The sequence below is a fragment of the Parasteatoda tepidariorum genome, chromosome 4, assembly GCF_043381705.1.
Source record: "Parasteatoda tepidariorum isolate YZ-2023 chromosome 4, CAS_Ptep_4.0, whole genome shotgun sequence".
In the NCBI taxonomy this organism is placed as follows: domain Eukaryota; kingdom Metazoa; phylum Arthropoda; class Arachnida; order Araneae; family Theridiidae; genus Parasteatoda; species Parasteatoda tepidariorum.
The window spans coordinates 77,792,596-77,816,124 of record NC_092207.1 but is presented as its reverse complement, the minus strand read 5'-3'; the positions used below and the strand labels follow the sequence as shown (position 1 = coordinate 77,816,124).

Genomic DNA, 23,529 nt, shown 5'->3' with positions numbered 1-23,529 from the left:
ATGGAGCACACACAGTAATTGTTTTCAAAATGATAGCAAAGGACAATTTTAAATCTATAACTCGTGGAACTTTGTTAGAATAGACAATAAAGACATCAATCAAATGTAAATGTAGAAAATAAAATATGTATTATCAAACCTTTGTCTAGATTTTGAATAAAGTCTTTGACTTTCGGCACAAATTAAAACATAACAGTAATTTTTTTTCTTTGCAAAGATAAGGGAGATGCTGAATTTGAGACATTTTTAAATACACGTTGTTTCCCAAAATCGCCCTGGGCAAGGGCGAGCAGGGCCAGGCAAAGCCCACAACTCCAAGAGATGGTTTGCGTCCTTCAGATTAGAAATCAAACAAGGCGTACGAAGCTATTACATTTATAAAAAAATTGTAATACGGCGTAAAATTTATTCGATCAAAGGACGAAAAATCGGCCTTGAAATACCTTGAAGATGTTCGAATTTTGTAATTCCAAACTTAATAAAGATGGGAAGAAAAAAGGGGGGAAGTATTGAGTATAAAAGTCGAAAAATCTTAAATCAAACACTGACTTTCCATTGCTTTGGAGTTGGACTTACACTTTTAAATCAAGATGAAACTTGTAAGTATTGAGCTTTTTTGTTATCCTTAATAACCAACATTTTTCTCTATATCAATAATTCAACTGTAATTGCTTAATAATATTTATCTATTTAGGATATCCAACTGGGTTCGGCACAATTTTTTCGAAACTTTTATTTTCGGTAAGAAGGAGTCCTAATAAAGTAAACTTCGAAATTTTCAAAATATTTTTTTTTTTTAAAAATAAGGACAAATTTGAATTATAAAAACTACAAAGTTATGTCACACCAACAGCTGTACCATTAATTGCAATGCATAAATATCAAAATAATTCTTTCCTAGATCAATATCTTATCTGAGTTTCGAATATTCTGAATCTGTATTTCGAATATCTGTGTTTCGAACATGTAATTCAATATCGTATCTCAGTGTTTCAAACTAACTAAAATCTTTAAAAAAATCTCAAATATACAACGAAATAGAAATAAGTATTTTCTTCAGTATTGATTTTTCAAATAAAAATTAGAAACATTCTTACTAGAATCATGATAAAAAATAATAATTTCCCACTTAGACCTTAATTTTTAAGGCAAAATATAGCTAACGTTTCATAAAATTTACATACAAAGTTTCAAGGTATTCTTTATTAAACTTTTTTTGTAATTTGTATTAGCGTAAAGAGATTTTCACAAAATCAGCGTTTATCTAAAAACGCATTTAAAGTATGTGATTGCTATTCTGTTTCGTTTGCAAGCAAGAGAAAAAACAACTACAACTTCGATTCTGAAGATTGGAGAAATAAAGTTTAAGAAGATATAGAAAGCTAATGAACAAAAATTTAGTATAGACAATAATAATAAGTTTAATATAGACAATCCCAATAAAATAAAAATTTGAAATTTTCGTCGAAATTGCCAGTCACCACTTTAAGCAAGAAAAATGACGAAATTAACATAGATACGAAAACATACTAATAACATAAGTATATATCTTAGAGTTAAAATTTTGCTTCAATTATTTTTTCAACATTTTTATTCTATGATTAATTTGAAGAACATTCGAATGTGCTGTTGTTTCATTACCTTCAGAGTTTATGAAAATACCAAAGGCATTAAAGCTTCTTCAATCTATTTAGTTATATGAGCCCCGGTTAAATAAGCAACAAAATTTTTTATTGAAAAATAATTTTAAAAAATTATGGATTATCACAGTAAATGGAAATTATCATATCAGTGGGAATATTACATTTGAAATTTGCATTTAAATCCTTAATTTTTATTTCAATAACTATTGATAGAATATAAACTTCTTTCTTTAACTAGGTTATCTATTATTCCTTTTAATCAGACAAAAGTTGGCAACACTATAGTTTATCCTTATTATTAAACATCCTAAATTCCTTATTATTAAACTTTCTAACAACGAGAAAATACGATCAAAATTATTATAGGTCACCGTTTTTTTTTCGTTTTTTTTACGCTTATTGTACATTTAATACAAAATGCATTTGATTGGACCTAGTTAAAATCACCTTTTTTAAGAGTTTATGACAACAAATTAAAATAGAGAAAAAAACGAAAACAACTGTCAGAATTACGAATAAGTAATAAATTAGAATTTTGCATTAAGAAGCAAGAGGCTGTGCAAGCGATTTTATATTTCATGTAAACGATTTTATACTTTTTTAGATTTCAATATTATTCTCCAAAAAAATTCTTTTCGCAAAAAGCAACAAAAACTTGCAAGTTATTATTGTCAGTTAAATATCGCATCAATTAACCGTAAAAAATCACTTTAAGGAGTTTAGGTCAAAATTTTGAAACTTTGTTTTTGAAATTCATGGAATGTTATGATTTTTTCTAAATTCTAATAACACGCAATAAGTACACTAAATGACCATACGAAAAAAATAAAAATTATTATTATTATTATATATATATATATATACAGAGAATGACCATACCCTTCAATATATACTAAATAAATTATTTCTTTAGAATAAAAATGTCCATATATTAAATTACTCTTACTATTTTTTAGGTTTTATTGTTTAAAATATGTTCGATCACGTTTCCAAAATCAAAAATGCGTATTTTTTCTTCATAAGTTTTTTAAAAATTATCTAACAAATTCAAAAAATGTTTAACGAATTGCCTGAAAACAAATTAAAGTAAAATTACTAAACTGCATATGACATTTAAAATTTCCTGCAGTTATCCTTAATAACTTAAAAGTTATGTTTACAGTTATTAAAGTAGAAAAACGCGAAAAATTAATTATGTAGAAGAAAGCATTCTATGCTTTAGCATTACTTGAAGTTCAAAATGAGGCAAAAACTGAACTCATTTTTTTTTTTTGCATTCTAATATGAATATAACATATTTAAGTATGTATATGTATATAGGTAAAAGCGTAAGTTTTTGTTTTAATGTCTGTAAGGAATAACTGCCTTGTTTTTTTTAATAAAAAAAAGGAAAGTTTTCATGAATTTGTTCTGATGAAAACATATTTATAGTTAACATATAAACACAGTTGACATCATATAACACTCGTACACGTTTTAAACTTAGCGTTTTGTGGTTTGGTATTTTTAAACTTAACCTTTAGATTACATTAAATACGATAAAGTGGGCAAGATTTCTTATAATTATAGTTCAAGATTAATGGTGTTAATTTTTTTTTTGTATGGTTAATATTTTTACTATGTTTTTATTAATTTTCTTTCGTGTTTAAAACTATGGAAATTTTTTTTACCTCTTAACAAGTCTCTAGAAAAGCTCTATGCGTAATGACCCCAGATTTTTTTAATAGTTTTTAGATCACTAGAAATTCAATTTACCTGAATATTACCGCCAAAAAAATTTATCAGTCATTAAACTCAGACCCCATTCCACGTAACTAGAACATTCAAATTTCATGCTGGATGATAAAAATAAAATTATTTGGTTTAATTTGAACCATTGGAAACAAATTTGTTATATTTTATTGTTATTATAATTAGATTGTTAGTTATTGTTAATCAAAATTGTGGTTTTTCGAATAGCTAGCGCACTCACATATCAATTGCATTTCTGTGATGAGTGATAATTCATATTTCAATAGTTTCCGGATATACGAGCTGAATTTATCGCAGTATTATCGCAAAATAAAATCGTATGAAGCTTCTAAATAATTTGAGATTTCAAAGTTTAATTGAAATTTTATGCTGGATGACATAATAGGTTTTAATCATTTCCTGACTACTACAAGTGAACATTATCGCCAAAAAGAATTTATCGCCACTTTTGAAACATTTAAGCAATCAACTTTTAATGTATGAGCTCAATGGTCTTTTTTTTGTCCATTTGAAAAACGCCTTTTTTTAAGATTTTTCATTTTATTGATTATTTAATACTGTTTTAAGTTTAATTTATTTGTTATTTTAAACTTGCAGTGTCAAGGAACTATTGAAACAATACGTGTTTCAATAGTTTCCAGACATTACAAGCTGAATTTATCGCGGTATTATCATCAAAAAAATCGTATCAAAATAAATTGAGTTTTAAAATTTTAATTGTAGTTTTGCGCTGGATGACATAATAAGTTTTAATCATTTCCTGCTCACTACAAACAAACATTGTCGCAAGAAAGAATTCATCACCAATTTTGAAAAACTTACTTGAACAAATTTTAATCTAGCCCCCGAGCTCTTTTGTAACCCATTTAAATTAAAAAAATTTATTTATTATGTAACACTTTTTTATATTTTTTTGTTTAATCATTTTTCATATACGAGATTCAAAAATAAAACCCACAAACCATTCATTTAAATGAAATATTTTCTTAAATATTACATTTAATACAATGTAATAGTTTGCCACAGAATATTGAAATGAAATATCTAAGCATTGAGAAAAAACCCGCAGAAAGCATGCTGTTAATTCTCGCTGCAGAAAAATGTTTAAAAAATACTAAATGTTTTGTTCTTATTACTGGTGGATCCGACAGTTGAACAAATTTTTTTAAAACTCAAATGAGAAAAAAAAGCAGTCTTTAATAACTACGAAATTTAATATTTAAAAAGTTGATTGAAGAAAATAAAATACATTACGTCAGGTTAAAAAAAATGTTTTAGAGTTTTTTTTAATTATATTCCGGATTCTAAAAGCAATTATAATTGCTTAAATATTCACATTCCAAACTATTAAAAAAGGATTCTTATAATAAAGACTGTGACTTTTTCATTTATTATGGAAAATAAATACAATGTATAAAAAGTTTAGAAATGTTAGTTGTAAAATTTTAAATGTTGTAAATGCTTTATTTGAATATAAGTGTTTGAAAAGTATAATGTCAAAATACAAAAAAAAATGTTACGCAGGTTTGCTTTTCTGTGTTAAACTAATATAGTAATATTACGTAGTCTAAATAATATCCGGTGTTATAAACCCAGTCTGACAAAGAGAAAAAACAGAAAAAACGAAACTTGTTGAGTCTTCTATTTGATAATAACATGGTGATTATTTGACATGATTATATTACGTAGCATATAATAATGAAATGATTGAAACATGTATCGTCATTCGGTCCAGAAATAAAGTTGAAATTTGAGCACTTTAGCTAATCAAAAATCGTTAGTCAAGATTTTTATTGGTGAGAAACATTTTACTTGCAATACCATTGAGAGAAATGGTTAGGAAACTATTAAAACTTGTATTACCATCCGACCTAGAACCATAGTACCAATAAATGATAAGTACCATTTCTTTTTTTATAAAATTTATAATATTTTCGTTTAAAGAATAATTATACAAAGTTTGAGATTTTAAAATTCGTGATCAAAAAAGACGTGAAAAATTCGTTATTAGTAGTAGCAGGTAGTGTGGGGGCGGAGTAATCGACCATACCAACCTTCATCTATCAAAAGGTACCTCTTGATTGAATCAAGTTAGCATGTCTCATATATCAGTGAATTGATGTTTTAATATTCGTAGTGGTAGTTACGCCACAGTAGTATTAAAATTTTTTGTATCAGAATTTGATAAATTCAAAAGCCTTGAAATTGAAATGTCGTACGGATAAATAAGAATAAGCATATTTATGTTAAACATTGCCACAAACGGTGAAATATATTATTTCTTCAATTTTCGATAACTTATGTTATCCTGCATATTTGTTTCTAACACGTTTTACTTCTGCAATAAACTATGAATTTAGGACATTAATTTTTTGTAGTTGTTCCGTTTTCTTTCATTTCTTACATATTTTGTAAAAATGTTGTTTCCATAACAGAGCACATTTTAATCTATAACAAAGGTTTTTACCATCAATGAAACTTCTTATTTTCGATACTGAGCCCGAACTGTTTATTTTCTAGTTTATTTTCGTTTTCTAATCTCTTAGGCTTATTTTCGTTTTCTTTTATTTCCTCTAATACACAATCAACAATAATCTTATACGGTTCTTTATCAGTTTTATAAATCTCACTTTATTATATTAATTTTCTTAACTCAAAAATTTTAGCATTATCAGGTATTGGTAATTTTAACTCCTCGGCAATAGCCATTAACTCATCTTTTTTTTCAAAAAATTAGTAATAATGACTTTCACAGAAAAAATTTATCGCAATAAAGTGCAGAAAACAATAAATAATAACACTTCAAAACACTAAATTTAAAATCAATATCACTAAAAATAGGTCACTAACCTCTCACCAAGCAACAATAGCAATAGAAGCTCCGTGAAATTGAAACTCGAACACCGTAGTAAGCACATTACGAATTTTGTTTCTAGTTATGTGTATCTATAGTTTGTCTAAAATAAGAACTCCCCCTAAAATTCGTCTGGATCTGTGGCGGTGACTATGGTAACGAGGTATGACTATTTCAAGTAGGGGAGCGGGTTCATAGTTTTGGAGTGTTTTCGGCTCGGGTTGGCGAGAGAAAGGGAATCTCTTTCTTCGGTCTGTTATGTTAATCCTAGAGTAAAGCTACCCTCCCTAAAATGCGCCATTCTTGTTTCCATAGCACCAGACGGCCTCAGACTTTGTGGTTGGAGGAGTTCTTTGTTTAGACAAACTATACACGAACCACAGAACGCCGTAAAGAAGTGATTTTGTTTGCAGACCAACCCTTTAAAATTTAAAAACTGCTAAAAATGACCCAAATCGGTACTTCCGTTCTCGGGTTATTAGCGAACAAACATCCAGAAAAGCTTTCGCTTTTATATAGAAAGAGAGAAGAGATGTAATTCGTGAAATGTTACTTTAAATAAAATTACAAAAAGTATTTTTCAGTAGAATTAAGAAGAAATATTTATGTGTGATTTTTTTCAAGCGGAACACATGATTATTTTGATTTCCTTTTTCTTCCTTGCATTGTTTTCATTCTGATTTTGACTATTGCATTCCAACTGTAATTACAACACTTTTTCACTTGCAGGTCATTTTAAGCATCGGCTTCTGCTTCATCGCAGCAGTATCTTGTGAAGCAGATATGAAAATCGATGATGATGGAAAGTACAATTTTCTCTACAGTGTCGATGATGCTGGCTCCCACAAGAGAGAAGAAAAAGCAAATGGTGATGGTACCGTCTCTGGCAGTTACAGTTACATCGACCCCAATGGCGATCTGAGAAAAGTGGATTACAAAGCAGGAGCTGGAATAGGCTTTCAGGCTTCTGGAGACATCAGCGTTGACAAGAAAACAGCAGAAAAGGCAGCTGAACTTGCAGCTTTAGCACCTAAAGCACCAGAAGTTGAAAAAACTGAAGTCAAAATTCCCATCTCACCATTTACCTTACCTTTGTATGCTATTCCAGGTGTGCATCTACCTGTAGCTCACCACCCCTTAGCATACCCTTATGCTCATGCCCCATTTCACTATTACTACCTTTAAACGAATAGAGCTAATAGGATGTGATATAACACCGTCAAGGTCTCTGGAATATTTTGTAAATAAGATAAGAAAAATAAGATAATGAAAATAAAAATATCAAGTCAAGAAAATTGCTTGCTTATTGATTTTGCTTTCGAAAAGTCATTACAAATCAGGAATTGGAAAATTGATAACTGAATCCAAAATCGGCCTCAATCTTAAGCATGAAATTAATTCGTCACGTGTAAACTAAAATACAAAATAAATAAAGAAAATAAATAAGAAACTTGTATGCCAAGCTGTGGTACTCTGCAATTAAAAAAAAGGTTTTCCGTTTAATGTTTCTGGAATTACTCACGCTTCAATTCCAGGGGGTAAGAATAAAGGCCAAAATTAATACATCAAATAATCAATACATCAAAACCTTTACATCTTACTTACTTAGTAGCATTATTTTTTTCGAAAAATTTGTCCGTTCACATAGTTTTGGGACACGCTCTGGAGAACTTTCATTATTTAAGACTATAATTTAGGTTGGTTAGTATATTTTAACACTTTTGCTTCGGGATGCAATGTACCATAAATAACAAAAATAGCTACGCCGCAAAAATTTGTGGCTAAATTATCGAGAATTCAAGAGGGTCTGTACTATAATATATTTTTGAAATTAAATATTTTCATAATTAATCAAAATGATTAAATCATTTGATTAATCAAAATTAAATTAATTCACTTTATTTGTGTGCCTTAATTTGTAAACCCCTACTTTAGAGGTTGCAGACACGACTTCTGCCCCATCACACTACAATATAATATCTAGTAAGAGTTTAAATAACTGAATATTTAAAAGTATTCTTACTATAAAAAATAGTTCATAATTCTGAATGAATGAATAGTTTGATTGTGCACAATTGCCAGATGCATCGAACTTGAAATTTTTAAAAAAATACAACAAAAAATTTAGAAATATGAAATGATAATAAAACTATCTCTCAAAAATAAAAGAAAAAAAAGTATAAAAGGAACTCTCAAGCACCCCTGAATTGTATAATTCACATTAATTTAAAGTTCGAAACCTTTAGAAAGGTAAGTATTTTAAATGTTATCAAAACTCAGTTGAGTATCGGCAGTTTTTATTCTTGTGGGAGCCAGAATTTTTTGCAAAAGCAGCATTTTTTGCTTCTACATTAAAGAAATAGTAAGTTTTAGCTCTCGACTGAGAATTTTTAATCATATTTACAGAATACAAGGGAAAACTTTTTTCCAATCGCAACTAGAATATTTTCAAATAACATACGCATTTAATTTGATTCTAAAAACTATTTCTCGCGAAAGAGAACAAAGTTTTGAGGGCTATTCTGGGCCTGTAATTAATTTTGATCTGTAATGCTGTAATGTGTACCTAAAATTAGATTTCCTTCATCAAAATAAAGTGCCCGAAAGGCTTAAGGTTTCTTATGTTCGTATTCTATTTTTGGAGTCTTATTTACCAAATAACTTAGTTCTCCTGGTTTAATTTAAATCAATCTATCTCTTTGATTTCTTACAAGAAACAATTACTCGAAATGCTGAAATCCTATTATTTCTTTGCTATTAAGAACTAATTATACTTAACACGCAAGCTGAGTTTTTTAATTCATTGCCTTAACGAAATATTTTGCATAATAAGGCAGCCAGATTTATTTTTAAGAATATATAGTAGACCCTCGAGAAAAATAGAGAGTGAATTTAAAATAATCCAATGATTTATTTAAAACTGCTTTTTGGTAAAGGCACACACAGTTGTTTTTTAATATCTGCACATTTGATATTTTCAGATTAAAATTAATTTCCATATTTTATTCTTTGATTCAAACTGTTTTAATGAGATAATTTATAATCCATGGTTTTATTTTAAGAACTGGTTTTAGTTTTAAAATTAGTTTTATTTTTAAAATTGGTTTTATTTTTAAAACTGGTTTTATTTATAAATTCCAGCTTTCAAACCATCAAAGCATTACAATAGGGTTGGTATAGCTTAGTTGGTAGGGCGTAAGACTAATGTTCGAGAGAACGGGAGTTTAAATCCAGTCGGCCAAAGAATCTCCTTGTATTAAATGATGACTGGTGAATGTCAAGTTCACGAAATAAATCAATACAGCTAGCGGTACTGATCCAGTAGTTCCCTTGTCATCTGGATTGGGTTCAAAATTACAAGGCTATGGAGTTGAACATTGGGTAGCCGAAATCTGAAATTTGGGTCGGTTGTTTAACGAAGGTTATGAAAAAAAATTAAAGAATTTATTGAACTGTGAAAAGATTTCGAAAGACAAAGACACGATCGTAGTTTTAAGGATTTTTTTCTTAAATATTTAATAAATCTTATCTAAAAATTTCACTGAAAAAAATCTAAATTTAATAAAACAGAATGTTTATTATAAAACAAATGTCACATATAAAATAAAATGTTTTGTTACAACATTCAAAAAATATAACATTTTATCGCGGCGTTGCTGAGTAATTATGTGAAATAATTTTTTAATCAACAAAGTGTTATCGTTGTTGTAAAATATTTCAACCTCCAAACCAGTCTCAGTTTTTATTATACAAGATTTACGTAACCTATAGTAAAAGGCTATAAGATCTTTTTAATCTTGGTCATCATCGTCATCATAACGAGGACTTTCTCGGCAACTATTTTTGTATTTTTTTTCGCCTGACTGGCAATCAATTGTCATAAGACAGATATTGACCAAAACTACGTCGATGACCTGCAATACATCAAAACTTCTTGAATTGGGGCAAAATAAATTTTTTGTATCGACAATTATGGACAAAAAAAAAATTCAGAATATAAATTCATAAAAACTGAACTACTCGTTGTTTTCAAAAAATTTATCACAATTCTAAAAAACAAAAATATCTCAGCATATATATATATATGTAATACAAAAATTAAATACTTTTGTATTAATAAAAGCATTAAAACTTCATTCGGTTTCATAAAATGTTTGGCGAAGAAACTTGAATTTTTTTTTCTCAACACAGTGAAAAAAAAAAGAAAAAAAACAATTTATGAACTATTTTTGTTTTATCCAGTCTTGATCTCTCAATTTCTCAGTGCTTCATGAAATTCTGTTTTCCTCCATTTTAACGGGGAATACAGAAACAGAATTTCATCAAGTAAATAACCCCATTAACCATACAGAATCTTAAATTCTGATTAAATGACACTTAGTTGTCCACCTCTTTCACATAAAAATTGTGAATATTTTTTTTTAACCATACAGAATCGTAAATTCTGATTAAATGACAGTTGTTGTCCAGGTCGTTTTGCATAAAAATTTTGTATATTTTTGTGTGAAAATTTTTGAAATTTTTTTTAGAATAGTTATATAAAATTTTTCATTTTTTCTTTCTGACATTTTTTCATTCTAAACAGATAAAGTGCATTATTATGTTTTTATTGTTGTTGCTGAAAAAAACTTTTTTCACATATTGGAAAAATGTTATTAAGAGTAGGTAAGAGGACAGTCATACCAACGTAAATTTTATAAATTCATAGTATTCTAAATTTTACTATTATTATTTTTTTTTTGGCTTACCAAAAAAACTTTTTTTTTGGGGGGGATGCAATACAAAAATTAAATACTTTTGTATTAATAAAAGCATTAAAACTTCATTCGTTTTCATAAAATATCTTTGGTAAAGGATAAGGGTAGAAATTCTATTTTGGGACTTCAAGGCTAAAAACATGCCAATGAATAATAATTAGATTTATACTTCAGAAGAGAAGTTATTTTAAGATCTTTCACTTCCATATAAGGAAAGATTAAACGATTTGCTATGAGTAATAAATAATTTGATGAGGCGTAAGAATACACAAAAAAGGCAATATGACTAACCTCTTCACACAGTTTAATTATCGTATAAAATAGAGGAGCAATGTTTTAGCGTGACTTTTTTGGTGTATAATGTTTACCAACTAAACTTCGTCAGATCTGACTGTAACTCTGTCTCTCCCTCTCCGTCTGGAGAGGGGTGAAACTGTTATTTCACCATCGTTTAACTAAATAAAAAAGATTATGCAGAATATGGACTCGTTAATCATGCTGCTTTGACTCTAAATAACTAAAAAAATAACGGTGTGGTTCCACGGTTATTTCATATATATATATATANTATATATATATATATATATATATACACGCATTCTAAAACATATTTGTCAATATGCATTAGCTCCTTTGAAAAATTAACTTCTTTAGGAACTCGTAAAAAGTTTCAGATTATAAATATTAGTCATGATACAAAGTCCAACAATTATAAAAGCAACCTATTATTTATTCAATTCATTCTTTGAATTGTAGACACTTCAAAACAAAATCAGAAAAAAAAATTACCGAATTCTTACACATCATATCCGCGTTAATCACAGTAAAAGGTGAATTAAAAGTATTAAAGCCAGTTTGTTTATTACCTGAAGAAAAAACAGAGGGTCAGATTAGATTGAATGCATAAATTAATAAAACAAGAACCAGAAAGGTCGATATTGCAATAAGCTCAAATGATATAACAAATTCATGGCAACGAAGTATAAAATAAATCGAAAGCAAAAAAGAACTGAATAAGAAATAAGAGTGAATAAGAAAGATAAATAAGACAGCTTCTATATTTCAGAATCCGTAATTTATCTTAATATTATAAGAAACTACGATGAAAAGCGATTTTTATAGATTGAACAGTAAACAAAAAATATTGAAGTGATAGCATAATACTGTAATATTTTATATCACAAGAATTTTTTTTGCTCTAAATAAGTGATTCCAATAACTGACTCAGATTTTGACAGCAGCAAATAATAGTTTGTAAAATCAAATCACACTGTTTCAAACAATGAAATTTTGCAGTGGAATAATAGACAATAAAATGTTTTGATAATTATCAATCTATAAATGATTCGAAATTTCGGAGCATGTTGAACCATAATATTGTTTGAATTCGAAACTATAAGTTGATCCCATTATTACATTTTTAAAATTTGACTACATATTTCAATTTATAACCTTAAGGTTAAAGAAAATTAGCACCGTTTTATGTTTAAAAGTTGTACCAATATTTCTCTGATTGTAGATTGAACTCACTGGTTAGCTGAAATACCAAAAATGTTACTATTAATTTAGCATAAAAACAATTTCAAAAATCAGAAACGTCATCATCACTCGTAATCAGAATATTAAATGACACATAAAATGAATCTACAACAGTTCAATGTGAATAAACACTCAATATAAATACAAAAAGGTACAATATAAATAAGCGAAAGAATAACTGAAGATTTGAGGCACAAAAGGCCATCCAATTCCAGCAGGAGTTTTCAAATTTAAAAAAATGGAAAAATTTATAATAAAACTTTTAAATTTTACCAGAAAAACGCTAAATAGATGCTGTGTACAAAACACTGTGACGTAAAATAATAAAGAGTGATCCAAATTTTAAGAAATTAATGAAATCAAATAAACTATAGTACAATACATAATTACCCATAGAAATTTCACCTTGTAAATATTAGCATCCATGGATGTTCTTAGCTATTTTCATCGAACTTATTTCCCTATGGTTACGTTTAAAAATTGTACGTATAAAATGTATAACGTTGAGTAGAAAAACAAAACTGACATAGGGGTTTATTTTTATTTTATTGAAATTACATACATTTGCTGACTTGTGTGCTCAATATAGGCTTATAAGTCATTGTCAAGTAGAAAATACAGATAGAACAATTCAGAGAAAGACATCACAAAGAATACATCCAGGGTTACGACGGAATTCGAACCCGCTACCTCCACGCTTAACAGAGTGTTTGGACCGGCGATACCGCTCGGCCAGGAAGGCCCCTGGATTATTTATGTTAGGATCATAATAATACAGTTCCTATTTACAACGACACTCGTATCTGTGTAGGTATATCCCCCGAACTGTACTGTTTGTTAAGACACCGTTCCCAAAAGAACACCGAAGTCAAGCGTCACTGGCTGCGGTCAGTGTGCGGGTGGGTGACCACTTGGATCAGTCTACAAAGGGACCGATGGTGTGTTGTATTGTTTCTCGTTACTGCTCTACCGTAAAGTGCTCGAATTCGGGCGCTGGTACCAAAGCGGTTCTCTGTACCAAAGCGGGGGGGGGCTATCCCCTCTGCAAAGGATCAAAATTGTGATGGCGTGTCTTCAGATCAATCTCAAGGATGTTTCCCTGACCGTCGCCAACAGCCCATTGTGCAGCTCTAGTGCGACGTAAATAAAAACTACAACTGTGACTACTTCCATGCTGGGGAATATAATTTTCCTAGGAGTCTCCCTGGAAGAGCAGTATCGCCCGTCAAAAGCTCTGTTTGTGGAGGTGGCGGGCTCAAATCCCGCCGTAACCCTGGATGTATTCTTTGTGATGTCCCCTGTATTGTGTTATCTGTCCTTCTATTTCAGAAAGGTTTATAACCCTTAATTGAGCACACAAACTTGCAAATGCATGTTGTTCCAATAAATAAATAACATTTTCCTGGAAATCTCTTCCGAGTAGGTTCGATTTTCGCTGTAACTCAAGATGTGAATATTTATTCAGTTGAATCATGTTATCGTACGAATTTTCTATAACCTTAATAAGTTGTTCAACTGAACCATGTTTAAAAAATTCTGTATACTCTCATAAAAACTTGATTTAGTATTCAACCATGCTATCGCACAAATTAGTTTTAGTTTTAGTAAGATGATCTATTGAACTATGTTCAAAACATTCTACATACGCTCTTGGAAAACATGATTCAACGCTGTACCATAATATAGTACAAATTGGCTTTAACCTTAATAAGTTGTTCAACTGAACCATGTTTAAAAAATTCTGTATACTTTCATAAAAACTTGATTTAATATTCAACCATGCTATCGCACAAATTAGTTTTAGTCTTAATAAGATGTTCAATTGAACTATGTTCAAAACATTCTATATACGCTCTTGGAAAACTTGATTCAACGTTGTACCATAATATGGTACAAATTGGCTGTAACCTTAATAAGATGTTCAATTATACCTTAATAAGATGTTCAATTGAACCATATTTTCGTTTAAGCTTAACCATATTATATGATTAAGTTCAAAAAAATTAATTTACGCGATAATATGGTTCAATACAGTATTTTGGTTGAAGCAAATTTGATTGGTATCATGGTTCAGCGAATTTTAAAATTTCTAATAGTGTATATAGTTTACTCTAACTAGTTATAAACTATCAGTTATAATAATTTTAAGACAATATTCTAAATTCTGTTATGTTTCTAAAAAAGCAAATTAGATAAACGTCGAATTTTAAAAAAATGACCTCCCAATAAAAAACAGTTATTATCACTCAAAAAATATAAATATTTTTTTAAAAATAACGGATTATAAGTTTCATATTTACAGCATTGATGAAAAATAAATATTTATTTTACTTAAATTATAACTTCGTGATATTTAAATTCACGTAAATTAATATATTTTTACCTAAACACCTGATTAAGTAATTTAAACTGTAAAAATATATATATATATANTATTTTAATTTAAACCGTTTCCTACAACATTAATAATAAGCTTTTACTACATTCAAATTAATAGTTTTCTGTATATTTAAGCATTATATTTGGTACGAAATACAACACTCTTAAAATCTGCAACACTTTTAAATTACACTTTTGTTTCAAACAATTTTTTGTTACTTTCTTTCTTTAGTTATTATTAGCTCATAATTATACAATATAATTAATTGATCTATTTATTTTTCAATCTTCAACTCGCAATGTTATTAATAAATTAAGAAAAAACAACGATGCATCTTGCATAAGATATTTTTATCTATCAATTTATTAATAAAATTTTAAACCGAAATGGAGCTAAAAACTTTTTAAAATAAATAATAATAAATATTGATTAAATATAAACCGTTTCAAACATTGCTTTTTTGTTGCTTCAAGTTTAATTTCTTTTTCTTCATTTCAAACACATTTTTTTTTCATTGAATAAAAAGATTTTAAACATTTTTTTGATTTAAAATTGTGTTTATGGAATGATACATGTCTTCACGCAATCCAGGTATGCGAAGGTTACTTATTCCAGAACGCAACAAGCGATCGAGAGCAGTATATAAAGGTTGTGGAGATTATAGCAATCCATTATCTCACGCAGTATTCAGTTTCATTTCTTTCTCTTCAAATCCACTTCTCTTCGAAATGAAGGTAAATTATATTTCAATTCCTTTTTGTATCATTTTATTATACCTATATATTTTCACATCATAAACCTGTTTACGGTTGTTCATCCTTTTGAATTTTTACACCGAGATTTTTTGGGCTTAATGTTTTTAGATTTTTTTTTCTTTTGACGGTAAAGATCAATTTTAGTTTCGAATTTTTTTAACTGTTTAACTAAAAATTCATACTGTTATGCTCGACGCGAAATAGTATCGATAATTTTTCAAGATAATTCAGTAACATATTAAAATTCATTTCATTTTTTGTACTTTTATATTTTTGGATAGTCTCATTTTTGTTTTGATACTGTCTGAAAATCATAAATAATTTTCTCTGATAAAAGTTTTTGATTACATTTGCAATTAAAAAGTAAAAATGAAGTGACAGCATATACATTTAATTGAAAAGTGGATAAATTGCTTTACTTTAATGCATGTGATCCTCAATATTTGTTAATCATTTTTAGAAGAAAAAGAAAAGAAAGCGAAAGATTTAAAAATGAACGTTTTAAAGAAATATTATTTAATATACTACACTATCTATAATTCCTTTTCGCTTTCAATTCATCAGATAACAAACAACGTAGAAATGCTTGTAAGCGCTTTTCAAACAAAATGTTAATATGAATAATTCATTGTTCCAAAATGTAAAAGCTTTGTTCGCTAACCATATACATTACAAAAATTGTTACAATAGTTTTAGTATTAGTAAATGCTAGAAATATTTCCGGGAAAACTCATTTCTTTCATCGGATGCTTTTTCTCTCTTCTTTGCTTTTAACGAAAGGCAAAAGAATGGAGTCAGTAGTAGAAATGATAATTCACTAAATAATAAATTTCTATGTTTTTCCAAAAAGTATAATTAAACCGTTACAGTTGACATTACTGAGAAAATCCGGGTTATTACAGATTTTAAAAAGAGAAAAATATAATGACGCCGTAAAAATATCCATTTAAGTTGCATTTAGTACATTTTTAGCAACATTTTTATATCAGGAAACAGTGTAAAACGTGACAACCTTTCTAAAAGGATTACTAGTTTATAAATATTAATATAAACTTTAAAAAAAAACACTATCCACTTTGACTGTACTAACTTAAATACTACACATTAAAATTTCCCCCTTGATTAAGAATAAGAAAGAATTTTGTACGAAAGACTAAGACGAATTTTAAAGCAGAAATAACAAATAATTTAGAATAATGTAACGAATAATGTAACAAATAATTCAGAAATTTTTACTTTTTTTTCTATTTAATTTTTTAAACGAATACTATTACAGGGACACTCAAAAAATATTTTTAAGCACTATGTGCATTAACAAAATGCAAAATAGTTTTCAAAGACTTCACATGATCATGATAAAATAACTAGATTTTGACAAAGAACTCTATTCTTGATTATATTAGCCATTAAAAAATGATCAAGAGATTTTTCAGTTCGATTTCAGAGGGTGGAATATGAAGCTGGATATTGAGAATATTTTGCAAAATGCAGCAGAGTTGCACATGAGAGTGCAAGAATCTCACCGAACCCAGCTCACTAGACACGCATGCTGTCACGCAAGTATTTCCCCAGACCTGTAAAATGATTGGCGTTTTCATAAGCTATGGACTAACGGTACTCTGAAATTGATTGTGGATGAATGAATTCTGAAAACGTTGAGTAGAAAAATATGAAAAACACGTTTTTACACAATATGTGGCGAAAATCGACATTCCCTTTCATAAATCTCATTTTCGAAAAGAGAAAATTAAGCACTTTTTATAAACACCCAATAAAAAAAGCACCTTTAAGGGCTTTTAAAAAACGAAAATAAGCACCTTTAAGCACTTTTTAAAAAAGCTACGCACCATGCATTATACAATTAAACAGAATATTTTTAAGTAAGAAACCCAAGTACAACATGTACCAAGAACCATTGAATGTCATTTTGGCCCCTCAGATAACCCTCATTTTGCTCGTTTATTGATTTAGAATATCCATGTAATTGAAACATATTTTTTCAATTTTTATTAACATATATTACCTAATCAATATTTAGTAACATATATTTATAAAACATTGTTTTTATTTTAGCGTGCACAAGATAAAGCAAATCATATTAATCATGAACGTTGCACCAAATAATATTTTTTTGGAATATTTTAACACCTTATGAGTGCAAAGTCCATCAAAATAGATTTGTGCGAATTGGATCTGTTACACAGATGAAGGACCAGTTCTAAGTGATTCACAAAAACTGGTCCAAGTACAACAAGCATAAACTTTTTTCCTTTTGCTAGGTCTGACAAAAATACATTATTTTTTCAACAAAAATTATATTTTATCTTAAAGAGAGTGAGATTTTGTCTGTATTAGTTTCTTTTTTTTTTAATATGAGAAATGATGGATTTTATTTTCAAATTAAACTGATTAACGTCACAAACGCTACGTCTAAGCCTATTTTTGAGCACTCAATACAAGTCGACTTTTTTCGTTTTTAAAATTCATGAAGTAAATAACGCGTTTACATTATCAAATATTAAAGGTGTTGCTCACAGTATTCCTCCACAATTATGTTTCATTCACATTCGTCGGCAATCACATCAGACTACCAACAACTTTATTTATGCAATTCAAATCAAGCAATAAGTTGTTACAATAAACTGGAAGTGGGAAGAATTCTCTTTTGATTTAATTAATTTTTGAAATATTTTTTGTATTCTGGTACTCACTTGATAACTTCAAACAAGAAAATAAACATATATTACTTACTACTATCGAGATAACTAACGCCACTTTATAATTTAAATGATCTGCCAAATACTTTAGTCATAAATTGTATAACTCGGAACTACAGTTACACTTTATGTTTAAATGTATATAAAATTTCTAAAATATGTCGATTGAAGACTAATATAACAACACATGGTATTTTAAATAATCCCTCAATATGTGATAACTAAAGCCATCAGTAGAAATTCAGCATTTGGCTTATGTTAGTTCGTGATGGGGGTAACAAAAGTCTAAAATAAATGTATATATACTGTTTAAAACATTTATTTAGTTTAACATAAAATTTTAAAAACATTTTATTTACATTTTTAGTGCCTTAGACATTTAATTTATACTAAAAAGTTCAAGATCTTATGAAAAGTCTAATTAAAAAATTCTAATGAAAACGTATAGCGTCATTTATTGATTGTGGAATGCTATACGGTAAACACATTGCAATATTCACATTTATAATTTTTAAACCGTTTTTTACCCCATACTTAAAAAAAATATGAAATTTAAATTATAAGGAATAAAACGTATAAATTTATGATAAAATTGTCTTAGTAGCTGAAGGTTTAAAAAGAAAACACATTTAAAAACAAGCGAACAATCAAATTCAAAACAGTGTTGATAAAATTAACGCTCAAAATTTTCCCAGCAAAATGGCTTTATAGGCTTAAGTTACCTCGAATGACGCAACCCAACTCACTTAACTATTAAACACGAACCACAAACAATCTGGCTAGATTTAAACGATAATTTAATGTGTTTCCAATTTCAATTTGTGTGGATTTCTAGAATTAATTCCCTTAAAGAGAAACGCAAGGGCATAACTGGGATTTGGGGCTTTATACCTTGGTTATTATGTCTGAAAATAATAGTTGCACTATTCTATCAATATAAATAGCACTTATATTATGCGAAGTTAAGAGAAAGTCAAATAAACTGACTTGTCAATGATATACTTAACTTAAGGCATGCACTCGTAAATAATTTAAATCAATAATTTTCAAATTTATTTGTTAGCATTTTTTCCGTTGAAAAATTTAATAGTCTAAAAAGAATGATAATTACTAAAATTAAAAATTTTGCCATTTCTATAGCTGCTATATTTTCCTCATTACTTGTAGGTCCTTTTTGCCTGTCTGCTAATACTTGGTCTGTCAAAATTTGGCTATTCAGAAACTGAAACCGTCTACAATAAATATAAATTTGCCTTCAATACTGGAGATACTGGAGCACACTCTAGAAGTGAAGTGTCCAATGCTCCAGGACATGTTACCGGGAAATACCAGTACAAGGATCCAAGTGGGATTCTGCGTACAATCAGATACAGATCTGCCCCTGAAACTGGCTTCCAGGCTTTCGGAGATATTATTCCACAGTTTTTATCGAAATATGAATTGAAACCTTCATTGAGAAAACAAGATTTAGGTAACTCAAATGAAAACATCATGGAATTCGTTAAAAATGAACCCCAAGTTTCAACAACTGCTTACGAAGAATCTCAGTCTGATGCAGAAAGTACTCTGAAACCTCAGTCAGTTCCCGTTTTTACTGTGCAAGAGAGTCTATCTGTTCCAGTTTATACAGTACAAGAAAATGAATCAGTTCCAGTTTACACAGTTCAAGAAAACGAATCCGCTCCAGTTTACACAGTTCAGGAAAGTGAATCAGTTCCAGTTTATACAGTTCAAGAAAATGAATCAGTTCCAGTTTATAATTTTCAAGAAAATGATTCTGTTCCAGTTTATTCTTCGGACGAAATCCATTTGATTCCATTATCTAATATCCAAGAAGCTCAATCAGATCTTATTTACAATGTCGAAAGTCCAACAACAGGAAATGGGAACATTTCAGAAAATGGCACTTCAGAGGAGAAGAATGAAACAGAAAGCACTGATTCACTTCACTTGTTGCTTGAAGACAGATCAAACGGAGGTGTAAAAGAGGTAACATCTTTGGTCAGAAGTCTCAATGAAGCAGGTATTAAAATCCTACACCCACCAATATATCCGTTCGGATTTTACAGAATTCCGATTACCTTGCCACTATTATCTTTTCCTCATACCCTACCTTTTGTTACAAATGGATTTCACTACGTTTTGTAAGTTACAAAATATTTTTTTAATTGTACTAAAATCTGAATTGTAAATAAAAGACTATTTATATTTTTAATTAAGCAATGAATTGCTTTTTTTTTTCATTGAAAACTAAGTATCAGGTTTAAAGATCTCAGAAAAAATTTAAAAAACTCCGTTTTATAGTAAAATAATTTGAAATATCGTTACACATTTCATCTGCAAGCAATGGCACTTGGTTATTACTTGAAATTCGCACATTAAGAAGACTTCTTTCAACAAATCTTATTTGCAACCAGAAAGTCGTGAAAAATATATCTTAATAATAAAAATATGTCAAAAAGTGCTAATACCAATTTATGAATATACGGTATCTCTGAGCTTATTATAATTATGATATTACGTACTCAAAAATTTATAATAAATGTAGACAAAAGTGTGAAAGTTAAAAATACAAAATTAGCAGTTTTTCTTCAAATACACTAGGGGTTTTCTGCCCCTGATCGCACCACTCACCAACCCCTGTAATTACGTCACATTCATGATTGTTTTTGTGTTTTTTACCTAAAAAGTAGTCAATATTTTCCAAAACTCAGTATATTTTTGTTAACAAAATATACAACTATTGTAGTTTTAAATAAGAGCATTTTGCCATTTTGTTAATTGTAAAGAAATGAACGATTACCTGGACTTGAAAAATAACCATCTGTGCTTGAAAAAAAAAATTTAAGGAATACAGATAGAACGAATCAATAAGAAGAAATAAATGATATGTAATTTTTCTCGTTAATGAGACTTATAACATTCAAATAAGGAATGATGTTTGTCTCTCCTGTGTTAAGTTTTTTTTATTTTCAAAAATTTCAATATAAATATTAAAGTCTCGCTTTTTTCACATAAAAGAGAGATAATAATAGGTCTAAATATAGATAAATAGATTTTTCTACATCAATTGATAAAAAGTCAATAAAATAAGGAGATTGGGAAAAAATTCAAGAAAACAAAACACTTAAAATTCCAGTAACTTTCAAATAAATTAGAATAGAAATAGAAAAATAATAATAAATAAATAAAAATTCGCGTTAAGTTAACATATAAAAAGGGCTCTTTCACCATGTTGAAACTCAACTCCTAAATTGCGTTTCAGAGGGCAGTGGATTGACTCACATGGTATTTTTTACTACAGGTTTAACAATTAATAATTCTAGAAATAATTATCAAATCTTAATTTTGTTTCATTCCGTCATACTCCCTGCGTATTTTTCTACAACTTAACGTGATTTCAGGTTTGTAAGTCTTTATTGTTTTTGCTCGGGAAAACAAAATGTAATGTAAAGAGGAAAAAAGTTATAAAAAGCACTTAAAATTTCAATAAGTCATCAATAACTCCTAAATTGGAATTTAAAAGGAAATCGAGTTGAGTTCTTTGACAATATGGCTCCTTCAGCACGTCGAATTTCAACTCTGTAGTTGCATTTCTGCGGTCTATATTGCGAAACGCATGGCATTTTTAATACAAGTTTAACAATTAATAATTCTCCAACTTATTAACAAATGCTGTTTTTTTTAATTATTATAACGTACTTCCTTTTACGTTTTCATACACCTTCGCAATTTTAAGTTTCTAATAGCATTTGCACAGTGAAACAAAATGTAACATTAAGTATAGTTTGTCTACGGTAAGAACACCTCCCGCCACAAAGTCTGAGGCTGTCTGTTGCTATGGAAACAAGAATAGCGAATTTCAGGGAGAGTAGCGTCTCTTCTTTCTAGGGCTAACACAATAGACGGAAGAAAAAGATTCCCTTTTTTACACCGACCCCACCCCTTTACTTGAAATAGTTATACATCGTTGATAGTCACCGCCACGGGTCCAGACGAATGGCTAGAGGAATTCTTACTTTAGACAAACTATAGAACACCCAAAACAGTAGCGTAGGCAATGCTTACAATTTTTTTAACATAAAGAGACATTTTGTCTAATTGTTTAGGGTAGTCAAAATGTATTAAAAACTCATCGGGCAGCCAAATGTTCGATTTTTTTTTAAATTTTACTTGATTTTTTTTTTAAAAAAATTTAAAAAAGCTTGTACCAATTCTGAAATTGAATCTGACTAGTTCCGGTAATCAATTATTCAATAAAGCAACAAACACTTACTACACTCGAAACAGTATTTTTCAAAATGGTGAAAGTTTCACTTTCATCCATAAAAGAATACAGGGCAAACAATTTAGCTTAACATAAGGGGAATACTCTTTAGTACGCATTTAAATATGGATAAATAGCAAAATTTAACGTTTAAAATCTATGACAAGGTTAAACTGTTATACGATTCGACTTCGAAAAACTGACACTAGTTGGAAGACGAATCAAACGAATATTTAGTTGGTTAGGATTAAAGTAAGAAAAAGAATACAATTAGGCGATTTTTTTTTGCAATCGCACATTTTTACTTTTCAACTTAAGTTTGAAATAAAACAACATATATCAAGATAATTTATAGGATAATAATTATTATAGGCTAGCAATTATACATCGGAAATGGTTTAAAAGATGTGTAACGTTTGAACAAGATGGCCGCAATTGGGAAAAATACAAAGAAATATAAAAAAAAATATCGAAAAGGCAAAACATTTCTAGTTAATTTCTATCAATCAAAATATATTTGTAAATTAAACGAAACTGCATTTGTAAATTATTTATATGTGTGTGTAATATATTATATTCGTAAAATGTGTTGTATTTGTAAGGGAACTTAATTCCTAAAATTAATGTGAAATAAAAACCTTTGAAATTTCAAATAGTTTCATGAAATATTTGCCAACATGTAGTTTCCTATGTTAAGGCACTACAAAATATGACTTTTTTTTCCACAAGTTTCTTCCACAAAATATGAAAGATATTTGATTATTCTTTAATTAGGTCGTAATAGTTATTAAAATTTTTTCAAATAAATACATAATAAAAAAAAATTTAAGTATTAAAAAACACTAATCTATAAAACTAAAGCTTC

General features: G+C 28.6%; 2 protein-coding genes across 2 annotated transcripts; both read left to right on the top strand.

Annotated features, from left to right (window-relative positions):
- The first annotated feature begins 462 nt into the window (after positions 1-462).
- Positions 463-7,544, top strand: LOC107450265 (adult-specific rigid cuticular protein 11.9). Its single transcript, XM_016066025.3, has 2 exons — positions 463-599; positions 6,979-7,544. Exons 1-2 carry the CDS (start codon positions 591-593, stop codon positions 7,432-7,434), a joined length of 465 nt encoding a protein of 154 aa, XP_015921511.3. The 5' UTR covers positions 463-590; the 3' UTR covers positions 7,435-7,544.
- A 7,953-nt stretch (positions 7,545-15,497) lies between these two features.
- On the top strand, positions 15,498-20,545 carry LOC139425464 (uncharacterized). Its single transcript, XM_071180388.1, has 2 exons — positions 15,498-15,659; positions 19,565-20,545. The coding sequence occupies exons 1-2, from the start codon at positions 15,498-15,500 to the stop codon at positions 20,543-20,545; spliced, it is 1,143 nt and encodes a 380-aa protein (XP_071036489.1).
- The last annotated feature ends 2,984 nt before the right edge of the window (positions 20,546-23,529 follow it).

Bases quoted from the DNA above. Each gene is read 5' to 3' on its own strand.
- LOC139425464 (XM_071180388.1), top strand. From the start codon at position 15,498: ATGTCTTCACGCAATCCAGGTATGCGAAGGTTACTTATTCCAGAACGC. The intron at 15,660-19,564 runs GTAAATTATATT...CATTACTTGTAG, and splicing joins CACTTCTCTTCGAAATGAAG to GTCCTTTTTGCCTGTCTGCT.